The 21,456-nt window shown below is 35.8% G+C and overlaps 1 protein-coding gene across 2 annotated transcripts in view; it reads right to left on the minus strand.

The window, feature by feature from the left end:
- The window catches only part of LOC115447953 (coactosin-like protein), a 36,963-nt gene that overhangs the window by 2,490 nt on the left and 13,017 nt on the right, over positions 1-21,456 (minus strand). Inside the window, exons 1-4 of one of the 2 annotated variants that reach the window (XM_030175256.2) lie at positions 5,070-5,473; positions 2,386-2,468; positions 560-670; positions 231-360 (exon numbers count right to left, since the gene is read on the minus strand). In XM_030175256.2, the coding sequence (XP_030031116.1) occupies positions 231-360; positions 560-670; positions 2,386-2,468; positions 5,070-5,390 (645 nt within the window). In that variant the 5' untranslated portion in view covers positions 5,391-5,473. Of the gene's footprint in view, positions 1-230; positions 361-559; positions 671-2,385; positions 2,469-5,069; positions 5,474-21,456 lie in introns of those variants that run through there. The other variant, XM_037442028.1, reaches the window with a different exon arrangement.

Raw genomic sequence — 21,456 nt, forward strand, 5'->3', positions numbered from 1 at the left:
CAAAATGTTTTTATTAAAATTTCATCTTCCTATTACTTTCAATGTTAAGCGTGGACAAAATGGCATGAAAGTTTTCTCTAACATGGAATATACCATCTAAAACCATGCATTCTAATTTGACTTTATGGCGCTAATTGCTTTTTCTTTAACATTGTTACGTCAGTCAAAGGAATTATAAATATACAGCCTACAGTCTTAACCTACAACAATAAACAAAAAATGTTACTAACCGAGATGATATCCTTGATGATAGCTTTATCGGTGGACATCTTAGCGCGATTGATGACGGACACATTGGGTCCCACCCACGTCATAAACATGAACTTCTTGCGCTTCGACATTTCGTCGCCCATTTGCAACCTATTGAAGAATATAATAATTTATTTTATTAAATAACATTGCACGATAACTAATAAATTTATATTTTAATCTTTAGCTCATTACTTCATTATTCAAAATTTAATAGTTACGTCTGAAGTCTTTATTAGACTTCAGACGTAACTTTACTATTAGTTGATTAAGTTTAGGCTTCATTTACATTTTCATACTTAGTTTTTACCTTAGATATCCGAAAGCGCGTTCGTCGTCCGAGAACTGTGTGCGGAACTCAGTGAAGTCCGAGCCGCGTGCCGAGCACACGATGCGAGCGCCTTCGAATTTGAACACCGCCCTGTCAGACAAAATAAACAGCATTTTATTATTTAAAAACAAAAAAGTAGTTTCGGATTAACACCTACAATGCCAGAATAATTGAGTGATTCATGTTTTAATATAGGTCCTGGATACAAAATCTATCACTTAACATATATCGTACTAGCGTGATATATCGATAGGCTCACCTATCACACAATGGAACGGAATACACTCGGCGAAAAGTGAATTAGTCGCACCTTTGCTTACTTCGGAAGTAAAAGGCAGTAGCGTATTATGTGTGACTAATATATCTCCTTTATGAAAAAATAAAAAGAACCATACAAATAAACAACTGCAAATTAATAAGATCGGTTTCAAATTTACAATTATCGAAATAAGTGTATCTGCGAAGTTACAAATAAACTATCGAGTACTAGTTGGTATGAGGACTTTTTATTTTAGCATTGCTATGACTACCCTTGCTTTCGCACCCCAATCGCTCTGCCAGCCCCCCAGACTAGCGCGCGTGCACTCATCTATTGTCTGACACTCAAGATTGGTTTCTCAGTCAAGGCATTATTAACCAAGGCGGTGTCGCGTGATTGTGATGCATGTCTAGGGTTTGTTATACTAGTTTTTAACGAGAAATATTGAAAAATTGCCATTAGGATTTTTTTTTATTATTTAGCGCTCATATTAATAAAAATATATGCGCTACCTTATCATTTTGATATACATTTTTCATCTTTTTTTATAAGAGTTCGAATTCCAAATTTAAAAATCACAAACACATAAATCCATCAGTCTTAAAAACTTCAACTGGCTACCAACAAAAAGGAATAAATTATTATTAAGACGATGACGCGCTTCCTGTTGCAAACATTTACAACTTCCTGCATATTATGTTAAACGTATAATTTCTTTTCTTGTGCCTTACGCCGGAAGAGATTACTTCTCGTTATTGGCTGCTTTGCATTAAGTTGTAAACTATAGTAATAATCATTGTTTTCTGCGATAAACGAGGCTCTTTAGAGGACATTTTCAATATCAAACTCTATTTTATTAGTATCTATTTATTAAGATGCGGTACGCAAAAAATTCTATACGTAGCTTAAATGAGCACTGAGAAACAGACTTGTTATCACAGCTTTACTCGGTCGTTAGATAAAAAACGTCTATGAAGGGGGTTAGTATCTATTTATTAAGAAGAGGTACGCAAATTATTTTCTACGTAGCTTAGGTAAATAGGCCAATATGCCCGTTTATATCAATGGCTCAAAAAAACCGTCATGAAATGGCTACAGTGGCAGGTTATTTCGGCTGTGTCCAGTTTCGTGGTGTCTTCTCCAGGATGATGAAGCATACACCGGAAAAATTCTAGAACCTATTAAAATACCTACAAGTATATCAAATGTTAACTTATAAAAAATGGAAGACGTAATGTTTTTACTTACGCCAAGGGTTCATCGTTGGCCACATAAATTCAACTTCTGAACATAGGCCTCCTCGAAAAATTTCCAGACAGACCTGTCGAAAGCGGCCTGCATCCAAATGTTCAAGGAACAGGTACTTACTCGGCCGGACCCTCAAAATATCAAGCATCTACCATCGTGACCTGCCATCGTATCAAATAGCGAGAACGAATCCTCGCCGGCCACCCTCCACACTCACACAATACACTCTGCAGCGAATCTTATCACACAGATAGAATACAGGAGAAAAGACACCTTGACCTTTTACAAAGTCACTAACCATTCTGTCGGCGAGGCGTCGGACCGCACGTCCTCGTAGGCAGCGCGTATGGTGTCCCGGTCCAATCCAGTCGTCATGGTTACCTGGAACAAGGATACATCGTTAAAACATTGTTGAATTTATCTTGTCTACGAGACTGAAGGTGACGCTGTATCTGGTACTGTATGGCATTCAATGGTCATTTATACTTTTACTAGCTTTTGCTCGCGGCTTCATTCGCGAGGAGGATTTTACCGCGATAAAAAGTACCTAGCCTATCTTTATACCTTCCCAGGGTCTTAATCTATATCCATACCAAATTTCATAAAAATCAGTTCAGTAGATTTTGAGAAGATCGTTACCATACAGACCGACAGAAAGGGGGACTTTATTGTATAATATTATGTTTAGATGTTAGCTATATATAATCCTATTAAAATAACCTTGTTCATTTACAAATGAACAAGTACGCCTGTGGTTTATAGTCTACTTATATTAAATATTCTAAAGTTTGCGAAGATATTTCGTCATTTCTAGAAGTAAACGCAGAAACTCTAGAACATATTCAGATGTTTTTTTTAACACTTGCACGGCAAAGAGATCCTATTCTGATAGTAAGTGTAGTGTGGCCCAGATAGAGCGTCACAAATATACCAAGTTATATAAGCTATATTTATCTTGGCGAAGTAATCAGTGGGTCCTTTGGGAGAGGTATCACACGCGGGCAAAGCCTTGAGCATCACCTAGTCTTATAAATACAAATATCAAGTAGCATACACTCTCAATCCATACTATCTCCGTATCAGAGGACCCGTATATAACCGCTGACGCGCACCATTGTTCTAAACTTTTCAAAAGGCTCCTTTGTGTTTAGAAAAAACTGCGGCGTCTCACGGCTTTCTAAAATTTAGGGTTCCTTGTAAAAAATGCTAATCGGAGTTTTAAAGGAGACATAAGTAATTTCTGATATCAAATGTCTACCATTTTAGAGGACATGGTAACCAAAATTATATGAGAATTTAAATATAAAAACTAATGTCTCAGGGTGGCGAATTCGGAGTTCATTGGATGAAGACTGTCACGTACAGTTTTATGAACATGGCGCAAGACAAAACCTAAGGAAACCTATCTCGTTAAAAAAAAGTTATGTGTATTTTTGTGAATTATCACTTGCTTTAACGGTGAAGGAAAAGACCTTGAAGACCCCAGTATAAGCAAAGTTCTCCATAAAAATGTTAGGGGTATATAAAGTCTGCCAACCCGCACAAGACTAGCGTGGAGGGCCAAAGCCTTAACCCTCTCTGTAATAGGGGAGGCCTGTGATCAGCAGAGGGGATTATTATTATTGTTACTGTGGCGCGAGACATAAAATCGACATTCACCAAAAAGGCATAATAAACACAGTATTGTATTTCTAATATAGCATTGTTACCTCAACTGTCTACTGCATTCAATCGATTATTTTATTGAACCAAAGTACTTATTTCTAAGAAAAAGTGAAATGAATTGGATGCTTATTGTCGATTCAAATTGTACCGATATCCGAATCAGTTTATGCCGCTTTTAGGTATTGTTAGAAATGTAAAAGATTATTTCGTTCTATACTAACCAAAGATGGGACATAAAAGCTGGATAATGGATATACTATGCCATTTTTTCCTCATGTACATACATTCAGTGTTACTTATAAAAAATTCGCAAAGCTATGCTTTGTTAAAACACAAATACACACGATCGAGCTGCAAAACAAAACCCGCCATCTTGCCTCTTAATAAGGTTTAAACTAGGAAACCGGTGATGTTTTTGACAGCTATTTAAGCAATTCCTAACCCACCCCTTAACACTAAAACAAGTTTATAAGTCTGATAGTGTACAATAAAGAACTAAATAAATAAATAAAAAAGCGCCTTTAACAGGAGTTTTCAATGTATGTTTCTAGTGTTAACATTTTCAACATTTAACACGCAATGTTAAATTACGATAACTTAAGCTTCTCTAGCACTCTTTAATATATTGTGTATTCAAAAAGGGCATAAGAATCCGTACTCTGAACAAGACCTAATAAATTTTGGGTCCTTCGAACTGGATGCGTAAAATACAGAAGAAGATAACTTCATTCATTAGCCGTTTTGAGATGATCAAGATAATCGAGTATCCCACGGCATAAAGATTTCACGTTGTCTAATACAGATATAAAGTGAAACGAAATGTTTCCAAGTTAAAAGTAAATTATACGCCTGTTACGTGACGTACTCCGAACAAAATTAAATTGTACAAAAAGCTATGATTTCACTGACATTTCCGACCGAATGAATTTCAGTTATATAATTATTGCGCAGCAGGTAGGAAATTATCGTTAACCCAAGTCTAAAGTTATTTGGATTCAGAATCCTGGCTTTAAATCTCATAAGCTGTCGAAACGTGGGCGGCGAGGCCTTCTACATAGAATTAACGGTTAAATTATATTTATTTAAGAAGTAACATCACTACACACTAGACGGTGTCTCGTACAAATAAGAATTCACCTTATTATTTAAGAAGTAGCACACTAGATGGTATTTCGTACAAAAATGAATTCATCTTTACATTTCTTATTAAAACTAAAAAGATTTCAATAAAGCTGAATTATACCAGGACGTTCCAAGACACCATAACTCAGTAATTTTGATTGTCTAATTGTGTATCTATTCTTAACCAATTATTACCTTGGAAGAACACGAAAATCCAGAATGACAAGACTCGATTTCCTGAACATCGTCACCGGGTGACGAATCGTCCTTGCTCTCTTTCACCATCGTGTACAGCTCGTCGACGCGTTCCTTCAGAGTTTTTATATCGGCTCTAACTTTCCTCCTATCATTAGGAACTTCGTCCAAAACAACAAGCTTCTCCGAAAACTGCTCCAGAATTTTTTTAAGTTCATCAACATTTTTCGTCAACACGTCAAATTTTAATATAATACTACTCTGATTCTCTGTCAGTTTGTGTATGTGCTCCCATAATGTTCCCTCTTCCGGACAATTCATTTTTGCTAATTTTGTTTTTGTAACATTATTTAGAGATTGAATAAGTTTCTCTTTGTTTTGACGCTACTGACGTTTGATTTTTCGTAAAATTGTTGCAGTTGCAAAAAGGCAAAGAGCATCAAAAAGGTTTATGATCGTTTCAATTTTGTCTATTTACTAGGCGAAGGCTGCAGGCTGAGTGTACGTGTTCATGGATTTTCCTACCTATTATCTCGTAGGTGGTGATTATAATCCCACTCAGTTAATAAAAGCAGAGTTTACGGCCCTGCGTTGGCGTAACCCAGAATAACAGACCATAGGGAGGTATTGGGTTTAAGTTTGTGACTGTTTTAAACCGATGTAAAATATAACGACGTTCATAATTTACTCCGTAGGTATTTTTTTCGACAAATGGTGGATTTTTATTTTCTTTAAAATTAAACTATTATCGCGGTTTTTTGTATTCTAATTTTCTCGCGATGTTTTGAAGACTTTGCACCCTTCATGGTCACGTTTATGGGGCGGACTGAGTTGTTCTGAAAATTCAAAGTTACAATATCTACCTATTTACAGTTTATGTTCTTGCTAATTATATGAGTCAAAATCGCTATAATATTAATAGCGACTAGGGGTTGTAGGTAAACCAAACTGTATAGTCCAATTTAAGTCCAAAATTTTTGTAGCTATAATGTTATTAACCGATCCTACATATATTTTAATTCGCAATAATAATCCGCACTTCCTGTTTTAAACAATATAATTGGTAGTGCAGTTTGCATTTTAAGTCCCAATTTCCTCAACACATCCTGTTAAATAAAAAATTGCAACAGGAAACCCGCATAGTATTTTGATGGTTATTGTTTGCCGCATACCCGCGGGAGTGGCGCAAATTTAACTCTAAAGAAGTCTGGGAGGTTAGCCAAATATTCTAATACAGGAAATGTATCTCTAATGGATTAAAGAGTAATTCTAATGATCTGAGTGTAAGGGAAAACCTCATTTAGGAAGAGGGTTGAAACCATATTTTAATTGTTTTAATTATGATTCTGGTTTAAGGGTGAAACGAACCTCTCCCTTCTTGCAATCTCCAGTCACGCCCGCTAGTTACTTTCATATTTGTCAGTCTGAAGGGTGCTGAACTTTACTTGCTATATTTCGTTATTTTATGTGGAAAGTCGATGAAAGTATACTGAATAAATAGAACAGTCTGGAAATGTTTGGGGTGCAGCGGAGTTTTTGTGTCTAATGAAATTATTAAATGCTTGTGTTACTGAAGTAAGGTATATTCTATATTTCAGAACAATTGTATAATATCTGGGCATTATGAGATTTCACTAACGTCTGAAGATCATGGAACCGAAGATCGTGTTTAGAAATTCGAAATTCTGACTTGCTAGTTTAATTACTTAGCTATATACAAAGTTGTATAAATAGACCTCGACCTGCGGCATAGATATTGGCACAAAGGTATTAAAACCTTGGATCCAATATTAGGACAAACGTTAAGGAATTTGAGGATAAATAAGTAGGTCAGGTTATTTGTGGTTTGTCCTTACAGTACTACGTGAGGTTTTCGTGTTACAAATCTTTGGCCTTAAGTCTCGTATTCCACAGGCTTAATTCCTAAACAATCTACAAATTAATATATACGAGATATTGCTTGCCGCTTCACCTGCGTAAAGCCGTCCCCGGATAAACTGTAGCCTATACCAATCCAATAAAACGTCTTATTGTAAAATAATTATTAAAATCAATCCAGCAGTTTTATAGTTTATAAAGTACAAATAAATCGTTCCTCTTTAGTATTAGTATAGATAAGTATCGGATAAATTAGAAGAGGAAAGATCTTGTCTTCTCGTAGTTGTATTTTTACGAACGATGGGAGTTTGTTTATGATTTCGAGCTGTTAATAAAAAGTTTTCTCAGCCTGACTGAGTTGACATTACAAATAATCATATCTATTTATTAATCGTATAAAAAGTGTAATTTCTAGAGAACTTTATCGTCCGATGTTGAGGTATGCGCGCAAACACCGTGAAGAAAGGCTGTGCGTGCGAATTCAGATGTAGCGGGCGCTGAAGCGGAATTTAAAAATCTATATAAAAATGTATGTGTTAAAGTCGACTTAATAATTATAACATTGCCTAAATCGTCATTAATTCGTCACCGCAAAAAACAGAATCAAAGCGAAAAACAAACCTTGGTTAATCGTTTCGAAGTCAACAGGGAAAGTATTTATTTCTTTGATCTTAGGGGCACAGGCCCTACCAGAAAATTTCTAGAACATAGCGTAAGTAGATGCATAGATATATTTGATTCGCAACTCAAAAACCGATTGTTTTGTTTACATTTAATATTTTTTTTGTTTTATTTTAATTGGCAAACTAAAAGAATACCGATAACTTTACCTAAGATTAGATATAGTACGTATAGTGACTCTGACGTTTTATACATAAAGCAACTCCTAGTATTCGGACCCACATTCAAATCTGAATTTTATACTCTACTCTTCTCCTACAAGTTGCCTACTTTATAATATACGAAAATTACTGTTTACACCGCTCACGCTACCGCTTAACAGCACACATCGGTCAGTTCACTTTCATTTCAATAAAAACTTAATGTCGAACAAACTGACCGACTGAGCCGTGAACGAAATTCCGAAAAACACGTTACACCGCGTCATTTCCAACCGTTTAAATGCGGAGACATTATGGACGGCATTTTATCTCTAAGATTCTTATTTCTTTACTTTTCTCTCCTCGTTCGCTATGTGAGGTCGATTGTTATAACGCATGTTAGGCATTTTATTCAAATTCTTGCAATAGGTCAGTTAATTGTTGTTAACAAAATCCTTTCATGGAAAAATATTTAAAAAATCTTTTAAACACAAAATTTAACAATAAAAGGACTAACAAAAAATTTGACTTTGCGGATGAACATCACCTCGGTCTCTCCCGTGACCATGAAGGCTGCAAAGTCTTCGAAACGTCGGGAGAAAAGTAAAATATTAAAACCGCGATAAAATCCGTAAAATAGTTTAATTTAAATGTCTTACATTCGCGTAAACATAAGAAATCATTATAAAAATAAGATTTTACATAAGTTACGAAAGAGAAGCCAGCTGGGATCGGGTTATATGGACCATTCGCTGCCATCAAGCGACAAATTCAATATAAAACTATGACCTAATCTCCAACATGTTTGTCGTATTTTTAGAGCTGACTTCTAATTATTATTGTAGGAAGCTGTAAGATTAACGATATTTCCTGTTTGCTTGCGGTTCGCCACGCGACGCTCCCGTGCGGTCGGCCATCCTCGACCTGTAAATGATACACTAACCACCTACCCTGGCTTTAGGTGTAATAACATAGATTCTTTATACGATAAAGAGTGCATCAAAATTGATACAGGGGTTGTCGGTTTCGAAAAAAATGGCAAACGTATTTAACTGCCTCGCTGGCGTAGTTGTACTGCATGCACATTACGACAGCGCCCTGATGTCTTGGGTTCGAATCCTGGGTCAGGCGAAGTGATATGTGAGATTTTTTGCTCAGTATCAGCCCGGAGTCTGGAATTTGCGCCTTATATTGCGATAGGCTCGCTCCTTATCATATCATGGGATGGAACACACTTGGCGAAAAGTGGGAGCCCTGGTTGCGCCTTTGTATACTCCTTCGGGGATAAATGCGTGATGTTGTGTGTGTGAGTGTATTTATTTAATCAAAAAACTGATTTTAAACGGATAAATTCATGTAATGAAATGTCTTATAATTTTGAATTCTAAGCGTTATTATTATTTGCGGTCACTCAGTCTTAAAACATTACTAAAACATAGTTTAAAATATTGCGCAATTCCAGGATCCACTAATGAACACCAAAGCCGAAATTCCTAAGAATTAACCTTGAAATTTCGATACCGCGGCGGCTACACGTGTTATAAATAAAGCCGGTGACTCGCCGCGGGTGAACGAACCGCACCCCGCCTTTATCCTTGTATTACAAACTATTTTGAGGAAAATATGTTTTAATTGGATATGCAATTGCGTCGGCGAGCGGAGGGTATTGCGCGGTAGCACTGCTTTTAGATCTCGGGATTGACCAGCCGGGCCTTGTTATTGGGTTTCTCTGCCCAGTAATTAATTTCCGATCATAGACGAACTACTTTTAAATAAATAACCGGTCACCTTCTCTGCTTAATATCGGCATTGCCAAGGTCGTAGGCAAGCTGCTTGGTAGATAAATACTTAATGTTAATCTCTTAATATAATTAAGTTAGATTGTCGTCTGCATATTTATCAATTAATCTTTAAGTAAGTGTTTTTGTAGTAACACGAAATTAGTCAGTAATTAGTGCCCGATATGGGGAAAGGCTCGCCCTATCATTTGGGATGGAATACACACGGCGAAAAATGCGTGTAATAGCCTCTGCCTACCCTTTGAAGATAAAGCGTGAACCTAAATATGTTATTTTCATATATATTAATATTTCACAGAACCATATAACGGAGTTTATCAAATATCGTGATTGTTATCGCTGTAATCCTTATATGAGTAGATTATAATCTATTTTCTGATATGAAATAAAGGGAACGGAAATACATCATAATATACCTTTTACTATAGCCTACGTGGCTTAGTAAACGATGAAATAACTTTTTACCGAAAGGTCGTATTGTCAGATATGACTGACTTTCCGGGCGGCTCAAGCCGCGCCGGGCCGTAAGGCACGGTTACCCCAGCATAACCGCTCAGTTGCCCCCCACGAAGGCTGGGCGGTCGTAACAAGGAACTTTCTCCGGGAAACAAAAAAAAAAGATATGACTGACTTCAAATACAACGGTAATCATAGTTTGCAAATTACCGAACAAATCGCTTATTTACGACAAAAGCAAATTAACTTAAACATAATTAAAGCACAGGCCAATCAAGATGGTGCTGATAGGATATTTATATTCGACCAGATAGCGACCATACACAAGGTGTAAAACCCGCTATAGTAAGCCCACGTGTGCAGCGTACAGGATTCAACCAGTTTTGAAACAGGCATAATTGTGAAGAGGGGCAAGGGATTATTGTACAAACCTTTTATTTCCACATCACAATTTTTCACATCAAAATATTTTACATTTCGAATGTTTTTAGTAACTTCAACTTATGAATGTAGTGTTAGTATTGTTAGTTTTTATGTTGTGGATCCTACTAGGAAGAAGCCTCTTTTTTCTCCTTCCATACACCTCTATCTCTGGCTACAGTCATTCAGTCTAGCCCTGTTCTAAATAATATCATCAGCCCCCCGTTCTACTGGTCTGCCGATATTTCTTTTTCGTAATGGCCCTTTACAACGTGTAATTTGTGTGGTCTATTTTCTTTACCTCGACATATGACCAGCCCGTTGTCAATTTAATAATGCCTCTGGTAAAGCATCCGTATTTTTATATTAAATAAAAAAAATCAAATACGGCAAGTGATAATCATCTGTATCTAGACGACACTTCACTTACCATCAGGTGCAATGAAATCAAATCAAATTATTTATTTGAATCTGTAAAATGTTATACATTATTTAGATTCCGTCAATATTAACTCTACCACCAGTTCGGAAAGCAGTTCTCACCAGAGAAGAACAAGCAAGAAACTCTGGTGTTGTGAAGTGGAGTCGCTTTGTCGTATAAAATGTAAATTGCACTTTATTGACGATTAGTTGGGTTATCTGTCACGTCTCTTGACATATTCACGATCATAGACTACTTTTTGATAAACCGGTCACCTTCCCTGCTTAATATCGGCATTGCCAAAGTCGCAGACTAGCTGTTTAATAGATATAAATCTACAAGTGATTATCGCTTAATATAATTAACGATTGTCATCTGCAACTATGTCAATTACAATGATTGTTTTAACATGAAATTCCTTGAATTTATCGCCCTTTATTATTTATTGGCAATGGCAGACTATGTTACCCTTTATATTACGGGCATTAATATGCTATCAACTATGGATATATTGAAGAATGATGGTATTAGACCTCATGAACATGTCAGTTCCCATCTTTGACTTTGAAGGTGTATGCAGATTGAAGACTGCAGTCTTGTGTCACGCGTTTCATCATAATAATCATCATAACATAATCTACATTATGTTAAATGAATATTATCTAAATTAGTTTGTTGTAGTCGCGAATGCGCTCATCTAGTTGTTTGTACTTTGTTTACGGTAATTATACTTTCATTTTCTTATTATACTTTGCATAATTGTAGCGTCTAACTCATTTTAGTTGTGTACCAATATTTTTAGGCTAATCTAGACCAGCTATACTCTAACCCTCTTATTCATAAACGTTTTTTATCTAAGGACGGACTAAAGCTGTGATAACAAGCCTGTTTTTCAGTGCCCAACGGCACTGAGAAATAGACATAGGGCCGTTGTGATTGGTTATTATTGTTGTATTTCAATATTAGCCAATCACAACGGCCCTACGTCTACGCACTGCGAAGACTGCCATGCCGTCAGCACTGAGAAACAGACTTGTTATCACAGCCTTACTCGGTCGTTCGATAAAAAACGTCTATGAATAAGGGGGTAAGTGTGTTCCGCGGAACCCTAGGGTTCCGTGATACCTCTGTCGGGGTTCCGCAAGAATTTAGAAAAAATCAAAACACCTCTCTCAATAATAATTAGTAACTGTTACATTGTACTTTTATTATGCTGATTAATAAAAAATACACTTATAAAAACAATTGTTTTATTGTAGGGTTCCATCAAGTATTTTGCTTCCCAAAAGGGTTCCGTCATTTAAAAAGTTTGAGAACCACTGATATAGACAACTGCACGCAGGTTTGTAGGAATTGTAATCTATTTTTGTATAATAATTTTATGATACAAAAATAGATTACAGTTCCTACAAAACTTTGTTATTTAGCAATAAAGTATTCCAAGTATATTAGTGTAGACTTAACAAATTGAACGCGTCCGTCACAATCATAACGATGCATCATTAGTTTGTTATCGTTATCAGTTCAAGTTAGTTCAATACTTGGTGAGTAATGCGGGTGTGTGTCGCCAGGATATTGACCAGGACAGTCCAATGTCATTGAGTGGTCTTCAAATCGCTCAGTCTGAGACCAATACGGTTAACATGGGAAGGCTTTTTCAAATGAAATAATATAATTTATTTGAATCTGTAAAATGTACATTATTTAGATTTCGTCAATGTAAACTCTACCACCATTTCGATAAGCAGTTCTCACAAGGGAATGAGCAAGAAACTCCGGTGTTGCTCTTTTCCAAACCAGTTTAACGTATAAATAACAGTATGTGATACTGACAAACAAAAAAATTCAATTGACTTTTTATTATTGTTTGGAGCAGTTAATTTTTTAACATAAAGATATCGTTCATTTTGTACTTTCAAAAATAGGAAGATAGGTAGATCGATGTACTTACTTCCTACCGTTTATTATATTTGCTATCTTGTCTTAAAAGATAGGAAGATACATAGGTGGATTGTTGTACTTACTTCCTACCCCATGCTAAATTTGCTATCTTGTCTTCAAAGAAATGGCAGTAGGCCATACGTATAGGAATGATTACTATATCCAGACTAGATAAAGTTACTACTGTCAGCAGTCACTGCTTCCATTAGTCGAGTAGCTTGTCCCGTCGATGACTTTAAGACCTTATTGTTAGAGTACTTTCTGTTCATTAAACGTTTAATAAAGTTTTAAATAATTACCGTAAAAACATCCCTATTTAATCTGGAAGGTGAGCGACCTGAATCTCATATATTTAAAAATAATACGCCACAGTAATGACGATGAAAAAAGAAACTTCTTATTATAGCCGTGAAAACAGTGTTCATTGCATTCTTTCATTAAATTTAAAATACAGTGCGTGGTGGAGCACGCGTGCGATTTTTTTGTTGCAGTGACTTTTGTCGCTAAATAGTTAGGGTTTAGGTATTGGCTTAATAATTCAACATTACAACCGTAAACGTGAAGTCATTTTCATTGCTACCGACAACTGTTAGTCTATTAAATAAGACAGACCAGATAAAGTCAGCGATAATTAATCTGAAATAGGTACTGTGTCTAATGTATCTACTTTGTTGGACAAGAACAAAACCACTTGCAGTTTGCCTCATTTTATTACTACATTGTCAATTGGCATTTCTATTTAACTAGCTATAGATTTTTGCTATACAAGAACGTAGAAGAAAATAGAAATCATGTAGACACTAAAGATGATAAGAAAGAAATATCAAAGTTATCTACCCGATCAATCTTTTTTGTCGTCGAAACTACGTTCGGAACAGACGTTGTCATGTTCCTGCAAACACGGTTGCAGACGTCACATTATTTATTTTTAAACTATCTCAAAATACAATTTTGCAAATTTTAATTTGCTAGCAAGTATATTTTACCTACGAATAACTTATTTTAAAACGGTTTTTTATATTAGCACAAATAGCTAAACTTCGCGTGAAAACAGAATTTGTGTCAATACGTTTTCTGACTTTTCTCAAATGATCAAAAATGGAAGCATGTTGTATTGGGTGCGACAAAAAGTCGTACACAAATCGTCCGTGAGTCGTGGCTCGGAGACAAAGCGTGCGAGGTGCGGAATGGTACTTTCCAATTTCGCGCATAACTCGTCCACAGTCGAGTACTCGTTAGTTTAATTGACTACTGCCTTACTTGCTAGATCTCTATTATGACAATGGGAGATGATATGAGTGGAGTGTTATGTGATGGTAATGTGCAGCTGATGTGTGTAATTTGTTTATATAATTAATACTCATATTAAGAGCAGAGTTTGAAAAAAAACCACTATCATAATAGCAAAGATGCGTTTATAAAAAAAAAGGTTTTTAAAATTTTATACCGCCCTTAATACTGTGATGATTTCTTGTAATCATCATAATACACACCTCTGACTTTTCTAAAACTATGTGTATACTCTTTATTAATTATCGCTTGCTTTAACGGAAAACATCGTGAGGAAACCTGCATATCTGAGAAATCCGCACTAGGCTAGCGTGATGGATTAAGGCCTGAATCCCTTTCAGTAGTGAAGGAGGCCCGTGCCCAGCAGTGGGACAGTATATAATACAGGACCCAATACCATATTATCAATTCATGAAAATAATGCAATACTAATTTAGATGTTTGTTAGAAACTAACGTTCAACCGCATCGATTTAAATAAATTTTGACACATTTACGAAATCCGAAGAATTATGTATAGGTAATTTTTTTATCTTTGAAAACATCACAACAAAACTTATTAATCATAAATTATATTACAGTGTGGGACTAAAACGTGACAGCATTAAAAACAACTTTTGTGTTCAAATGATATGATGAGAAAGTTTACTTTAATTAAACGTAAACATAACTTTTACTTTCAAAATTGTAATGAGTTATAACATTATTACAATTTAGCAGAGCTGTTGATTTTTAAGAAGGCTCGATTTTTTCTGGTTTTAAAAAAGATGTGCGCAATGATAGGAACGAAAATCCATTCGCCTTGTCGTAAGACATTTTTTTTTTACACGTGTAAAAAACGTGTTGTCGCTACCATCACTTGGAGGGTCAGTGGAACGGTTATGTTGGTTTCATCGGTCTTGCGGCCCAATGCCACTCGGGAGTATAGCATCATCCGAGCGAGCATTGGACCGAGTCCCTAACCCCTGTATACGCTACACCGGCATACTAATCAAAAGCCGCGGTGGTCTTCTTCGGCGCATAGAAGAGCTGCGACATCCCACATACAATACTTGGACTTCGTACCTTAAACAGAAGCAATATTTGGAGCCCTTATAAATACTACAATGGTTTTGTAAGGCCCTGCGTGTTTCTATGTTTCAATTCAAAGACATTAACAATATAGTTAGTTAAAGGCCGGAAATCATGACCAAATTGTCCAAAAATTACCAATTGGTAGTAAGTCGTTGTCTTATTTGAATGTCCGTGTGACAAGATGTCACAGCGTTCTCAAATATTAATACAAAAATAACATATTAACAGTAAATATGCGCATTGAAAACGTGCTAATCACGATATGGTAAAAATATGAAGTATTTTACATTCATGTTTTGCTATTTCACAGTAGATTGAGTAACCATCGCATGAACGCGAAATTTTTGTTTGACAATCTTCCCATTGTCCGGAATTTATAATTAAATTTCTTTGTTTTAAATATTTTTTTACAGTAATTCAAATAAATTTTATCAGACAGTTAACGTATTAAACAGGTAATGTAAATTCCGATAACCATTCGTTTGGGAGCATATATTAGAGTGTGACTTTTGTATTTGGTCGGCTTATACATTTATGTGATGAATACCATTTACTTAGAAGAAAGAGGCCCTGAGTCTCATATCAACGAGTAATAACATTGGATACAACTCAAACTGGAACTTAACTTGCACATTGCTTGACGGTACAAATAAAGTCTTACATACAGGCTCTTGCATACAAATAAAACAAAAATGTTTCTATGAGAAACGAGTCAGCATGTATTCTAAAGGAAAAAAAAACAAAATTACTATGAAAATATAAATTTATTATACTAGAATGTATTGCGTTCGCCACTAGACAAATGACCCAGCACAAGCTCGCGTTGAAACAAACCGGAACTAGAACCCGGGTCCTTTAGACGCCGAGTCATTTATCCTCTAAGCTAATTGGTTCATTAACGTCGCGGTAGCGTCTACAAAAAAATATAAGAGTGGAAACTATTTATATGAAGGGATTATCTGGTAGATAATACTATTATGATATTTTAAGTCTAAACATGATATATTTTATAACCTGGCCAGAAAAATAAAAAACCTGCTTTGAGGGCGCCATTTTTTTCCGTTATCAGTACAAAAATTTAGTACCATATTTTACAACAGCAAGGCAAGGTTTGTTATTTTCCTGGTAAGCAAGTATTCTTGTACGAGATCAGTAAAGTGACTGCAGTGCACCTAATGGTAAGTACATGGCGTTCAGTTAAAGTATTTATTGACGATGATGACGATGATTATAATATGCCCTGATCGTCGTAAAAATTATGTTGGCCTATTCATATCTGGACAGCAGAATAGTCGGTTAGCTTGTGGTACAACCACTGTGAAATAAAACGGTCATGTTACACAAAACAATCATAATTACTGCTCCTTAAAAAAAGTAATGTCTAGCATTGTCACATTCACCCTAAACAAAATGTCCACCACTGGTTCACTTACATTAAAACTTAAGTACAAGTGCGTTACCACATAACTGTAGCGAGATAAATCAGTGAGTAGGCATTATTGGGCCAAACGGCAGACGGGTCAATGCACTTGAATCGAACAACACGACATTGTGAACACATGTGGGCTTTATGTTTTTGATTCCTTAGCCTGTACTTGGCGCAGACTATAAAAATATCTAAGTTATTTTGCACTTTTATGTTCTAAATCATGAATTTTGGTGTTAGTATAAAACTAGGTGCTTTAGACGTCACACTATATACTATAAAGTAACCTAAATATATGTTATTATATCGAAATCCGATTTCTACGTCTCTGTGACATCAGTCACATAAACTGCAATGCTAAACCCCTAAAGAATTCCAGACGGACATTTGCGTCTATATGGGTATTTTTATTAAACAATTTACAATCTTTTGCATTACATTTATAAAATAACAGTCAATTACTGCAATATATAGTAATGTTGATGTAAAAACATTGGTTTACCCTCTACTAAACGCATCATGTATTAATTTGAAAATATTATTTCGTTGATAAAAATCCGTAGACCCGGAGATAAAGTGTGACCGTCCGCTCTGAGATTGCTCTAAGAAGGTTAGTCGTACGCATACATTTCGCATGCATTTGGGATGTTTCAGACGTTCGACATCCGGGATTCTGCATCTAATATTGTTGGGTTATGGACTTAGCATCATATTCCACAAGACGAAAGTAGAGTTAAATAAACTTCCTTGATGTAAAACTTTCTGATTTGGTGTGATTTTTTATGTAAGAGAACTCATGAACGCCCAAAAAATTATGAAATCTTAAAATCGTTTAATTAAAAAATATAAAGAAGAACCGTTGAAACTGCAACATATAAATTTAATAATAAAACTGACAAAAAATCATCAACATTATTAACTACTACAACACAAAAAAAAAAAACAAAAACATATATTTTGGGCATTGCTAAGAACTGGACTTTGTTCGGTCATACTACCTATTTTATTTATAACTATTGTACACACGTATAGATAATAATATGTTCAACTATAAATAAAGTACACTTCGCGGTCTTATCGCTCGAAGCAATGTCCAGACATCCATAGCATGAAGACTAAAAGGAAAAGAATTAGCAAATAATGTGTAATAGATTCTTAAACATTCTTTTTAAAGAGTTTTTATTAAATTGTTCATATAACATCCTGTGATGGGCAGTAGGTACCACTTTTTATAATACGTTCAGGTCACATCTAGGAGCGGACACCATTAATATCTGGGTTAGGTATCCCCCAAAAACTCTTAGTCCAAATAAAACCACGAATCTAATATAGCAAAAACTTAGTATTTCTCGATCGGAAGTTTTACGACCTTACGAAATGCGCAGTAAAAGTATGATTTATAATTTGCATACGATACGCTGCGATAAAATTAATTAAAGTCACATTATTATAAAACGTGGATGTTGCTACAGACGCATAAAGAAAAGGAAAGGGACATCATACTTATTTGGTTTATTATCTTTAATCTATGTGGTACACCGTTGTGATATTCAAAGTTCGAAACCCGGATGGGCAAAATGATATTGAATTTTCTGCTTAGTATACCCGCCACCTATAACAAAGTGGGATGGAACACACTTGGCGAATAGTGCGGGTCCTGGTTGCACTCTTGCCTACCCTTGCGTGTATAAAAGCGTGATGCGTGTGTGTGTATTTTAATCTAACACATTCGTGGTAGAGCCACGGTTAAGTTCCTGATATTCAATTAACTTACATAGTATTATGTCCCGAAGAATTTAAATATCGAACGTTTTTAAAAAAATATGTTTTTCTAATACGGCCAGTCATTCTAAAAAAGAATCCATGGAATGCAAACTCTTTGTCTGTACATTAAGGATAACGGCGCGTAATCCTGACCTCCCCTAATGTAAATCCCTAAGGAACATAACTTCAAATAAACAGTTGGCTCGCCGCCAGAATCGAGGTCACAGTCGTTGTTAATAATTTCGATATTTACATAAACTCGCACGTTTATTAAAGGGGTAGGCGGAGATGCATATAGTGCACGGTTCATGGAGCTAATTTCAGATCTATGAGGATTTTCTGAAACTAAATAACTTCCACTACGGAATCGAATCCCGTCCTTCTATGTTACGGGCGTCATTGGGTAATCAGTTAAATCTACCCCACCTTTTGACCACGGAATATCATAAAATCACGTCCCATATGATCACCCAGTTCCATTTAATGCTGGCTGCCATTTAGTCAACCACTACGTTTAAAATTAAGAAAATATTGATTTTTTATATGACAAAAATAATTTAAGCATGGAAAATAAATCTTCTACATAAACAGTTAGCTGTCCCTCTCACCCTAATTATATCCGTATCTTCCATCCGTGTCAGACTTGAGAGGGTGACGGCGTTTATTTGTGAAGCCGAGACGCGTCCGTTTTTAGCCCGCGCTGCTTATGGAACGCTGACTCATAACACATCTGGAGTCTTTGATAAGTCTCCAGCATATTTTTATTGAAATATGGCCAAAATATTTTCTTTAAGACCGGAAGTTCGTTCATCATTTGTGAATATAGATATTGCGGAAGTACATACCCAGCCAGGTTCTCGCTTGCAAGAGGCCGGCCTTCACGTCTTAGATTTCTATTTACCCGATCGTAGTAATGCAATAATATACCTCTATAAATCACTACTATTTCTTAGTTTGTATATATTGTGATATTTCTTGGCAATAATTTTTTAGTTAATACATCATTTAATTTTCTAAACTTTTTGTTTTGTTTCGCCTCTGCTCGTATTTCTATAACGTAAAAAACTAAAATAAATCTGACCAAATCTATATTCGTTTTTCACACTTCATGTCTTTTCTAATAACTCGTATTTCTGGTACACCAGAAACACCTAACTACATGAACCATAGTTAATCCATAGTACAAGTCATTTTAATAAGAATATCGAATCAAACCCACAATTTAGCACTTTTTAGTAGAGAAGCTTTTTAGTTTATTACTTAAAAAATATTTATTGGTTCATTTGCAATATTTTACAGAATAGTTATTTTTTAAACTAAATACTGGAACAAAGCCATAAATATGTTAACATGAATAAAGGGAAATTCTAGTAAAAACTGAGAAATAAGATGTTCTTAGAAACGCTCTAATTAAGAGGTTACAGAGTTTGAGATTATTAAAATACTTATTATAAACTAAGAATTTCAGACTTCTGCCAGTATTTTACCTTGGTAAATACGTAAGTTTTACCATTACTATGCAACTATAACAAGTTACGAGAGGAGCAAGTCACTCGTCTGGTGGCGTCACGTCAGCAGCAGCTCCAATACTTATAATTAAGTCCGGGCGTAGGACTTGCGTCTGTGCCTATCCTTTCAGGGATAAATTATGAGTATATAAATATCATATAGGAAAATGATAAAATATACCTCATTAATAATACCTCGTTAATCCACAGCATAAACAGGAAAATAATTGCTCTGGATTTATTTATTTCATAGCTTTGTTGTACACCAAAAACACTGTTAATATTACAACAATAAAGGCTGAAAGGAGGTACTATTGGCGGTATTATCGCTTCAGACACTTACAGAAAACCATTGGATGGAATAAGAGAAATAACGAAAAGGGGCAGTCTAGGGCATACATATTAGATTAAACTGAAATAAAAGGTTCAATTTCCTATCAAGTTACGTTTTGTACTTGGCTAGACTCTAGGTTATAACCACGATGCAGGGAATGGAACAGATTGCCGAGAAGGTTCGCAGATTCAAACTCATGGTACACACTTCTGACTTTACGAAATTACGTGTTTATGTTTACCAATTACTGATCGCTGTAGCGGTAAAGGAAAACATAGTGAGGAAACCTATATACCTAAGAGTTCTACAGTATAGGCTTTCCCGCCCTCACACCCACCACTACAACTCCTGTAAACCAGGATCAGCAGTAGTATGCATTATACTGAGCGCTGAAGCTCGGCGAGTTCTACAATGGTATTTCGAAGTTATAGAACTCTGCCCGTGTTAGGCCAGCGTGGACTAAGGCGTAAACCCTCTAAGTAGTAGCGGAGGATCGTGACCAGCAGTGAGCACTCTATAATACACGCCTAGTATTGGTATTAGACTCCAGGTTAGTTTGGTAACAGCTCTGCTATATTCATACCCGGGTGGCATCATTAGTCCCAAGCCGATAGGCACAGTAATGTAGGTATTGTTCTTAATAGCCATATTGGGGCCTAAAGGGAGATGTAGACAATTTTATCTTCTTCCCTCATATCCTGATAACCTCCCTGTTCTTTTGTTGACGCACTTCCTCGTCCAAAGCTGTTGCAATTGTAATTGAAAATACTGAGCATTATGCAGGGCACAATGAAATCTGTATCGGTGCACCCAAATATATCTTAAATTGTGACAGCAACCGCCTACATCTTCTTACAACTCGTCCGTTTCATAGTTGTGAAATTATCTAAAAGAATGCAGTAAAAGTCAACTTGTTACGAAAGGCGACAACCTGGAATGTGCTATGTGGGATGGCGGGTCATTACGGGGGCGCTTATCATGTGACCACGAAACTGACGGCGAGTGACCATTTTTGTAATAACTTAACAAGGTGAGTAAGCCGCCTGCTAAAGGTTTAGATTAGCAAGAAGACTTGCAGAAATGCACAGTTACGGCAAGATAACTTATGCAAATTTTCAAGCTTGCAGCACTTGTGGCAAGTCGCATATGTATAGAATTATTGATAGACGCTCATGTAAACGCATCTTGAAGTTCTTGCGCAAAATATTACTGCGAGGACTTACTAGTCTAAACTAATTAGTAGCAACGTATCCAAA

The sequence above is a fragment of the Manduca sexta genome, chromosome 4 (assembly GCF_014839805.1).
Source record: "Manduca sexta isolate Smith_Timp_Sample1 chromosome 4, JHU_Msex_v1.0, whole genome shotgun sequence".
Classification (NCBI taxonomy): domain Eukaryota; kingdom Metazoa; phylum Arthropoda; class Insecta; order Lepidoptera; family Sphingidae; genus Manduca; species Manduca sexta.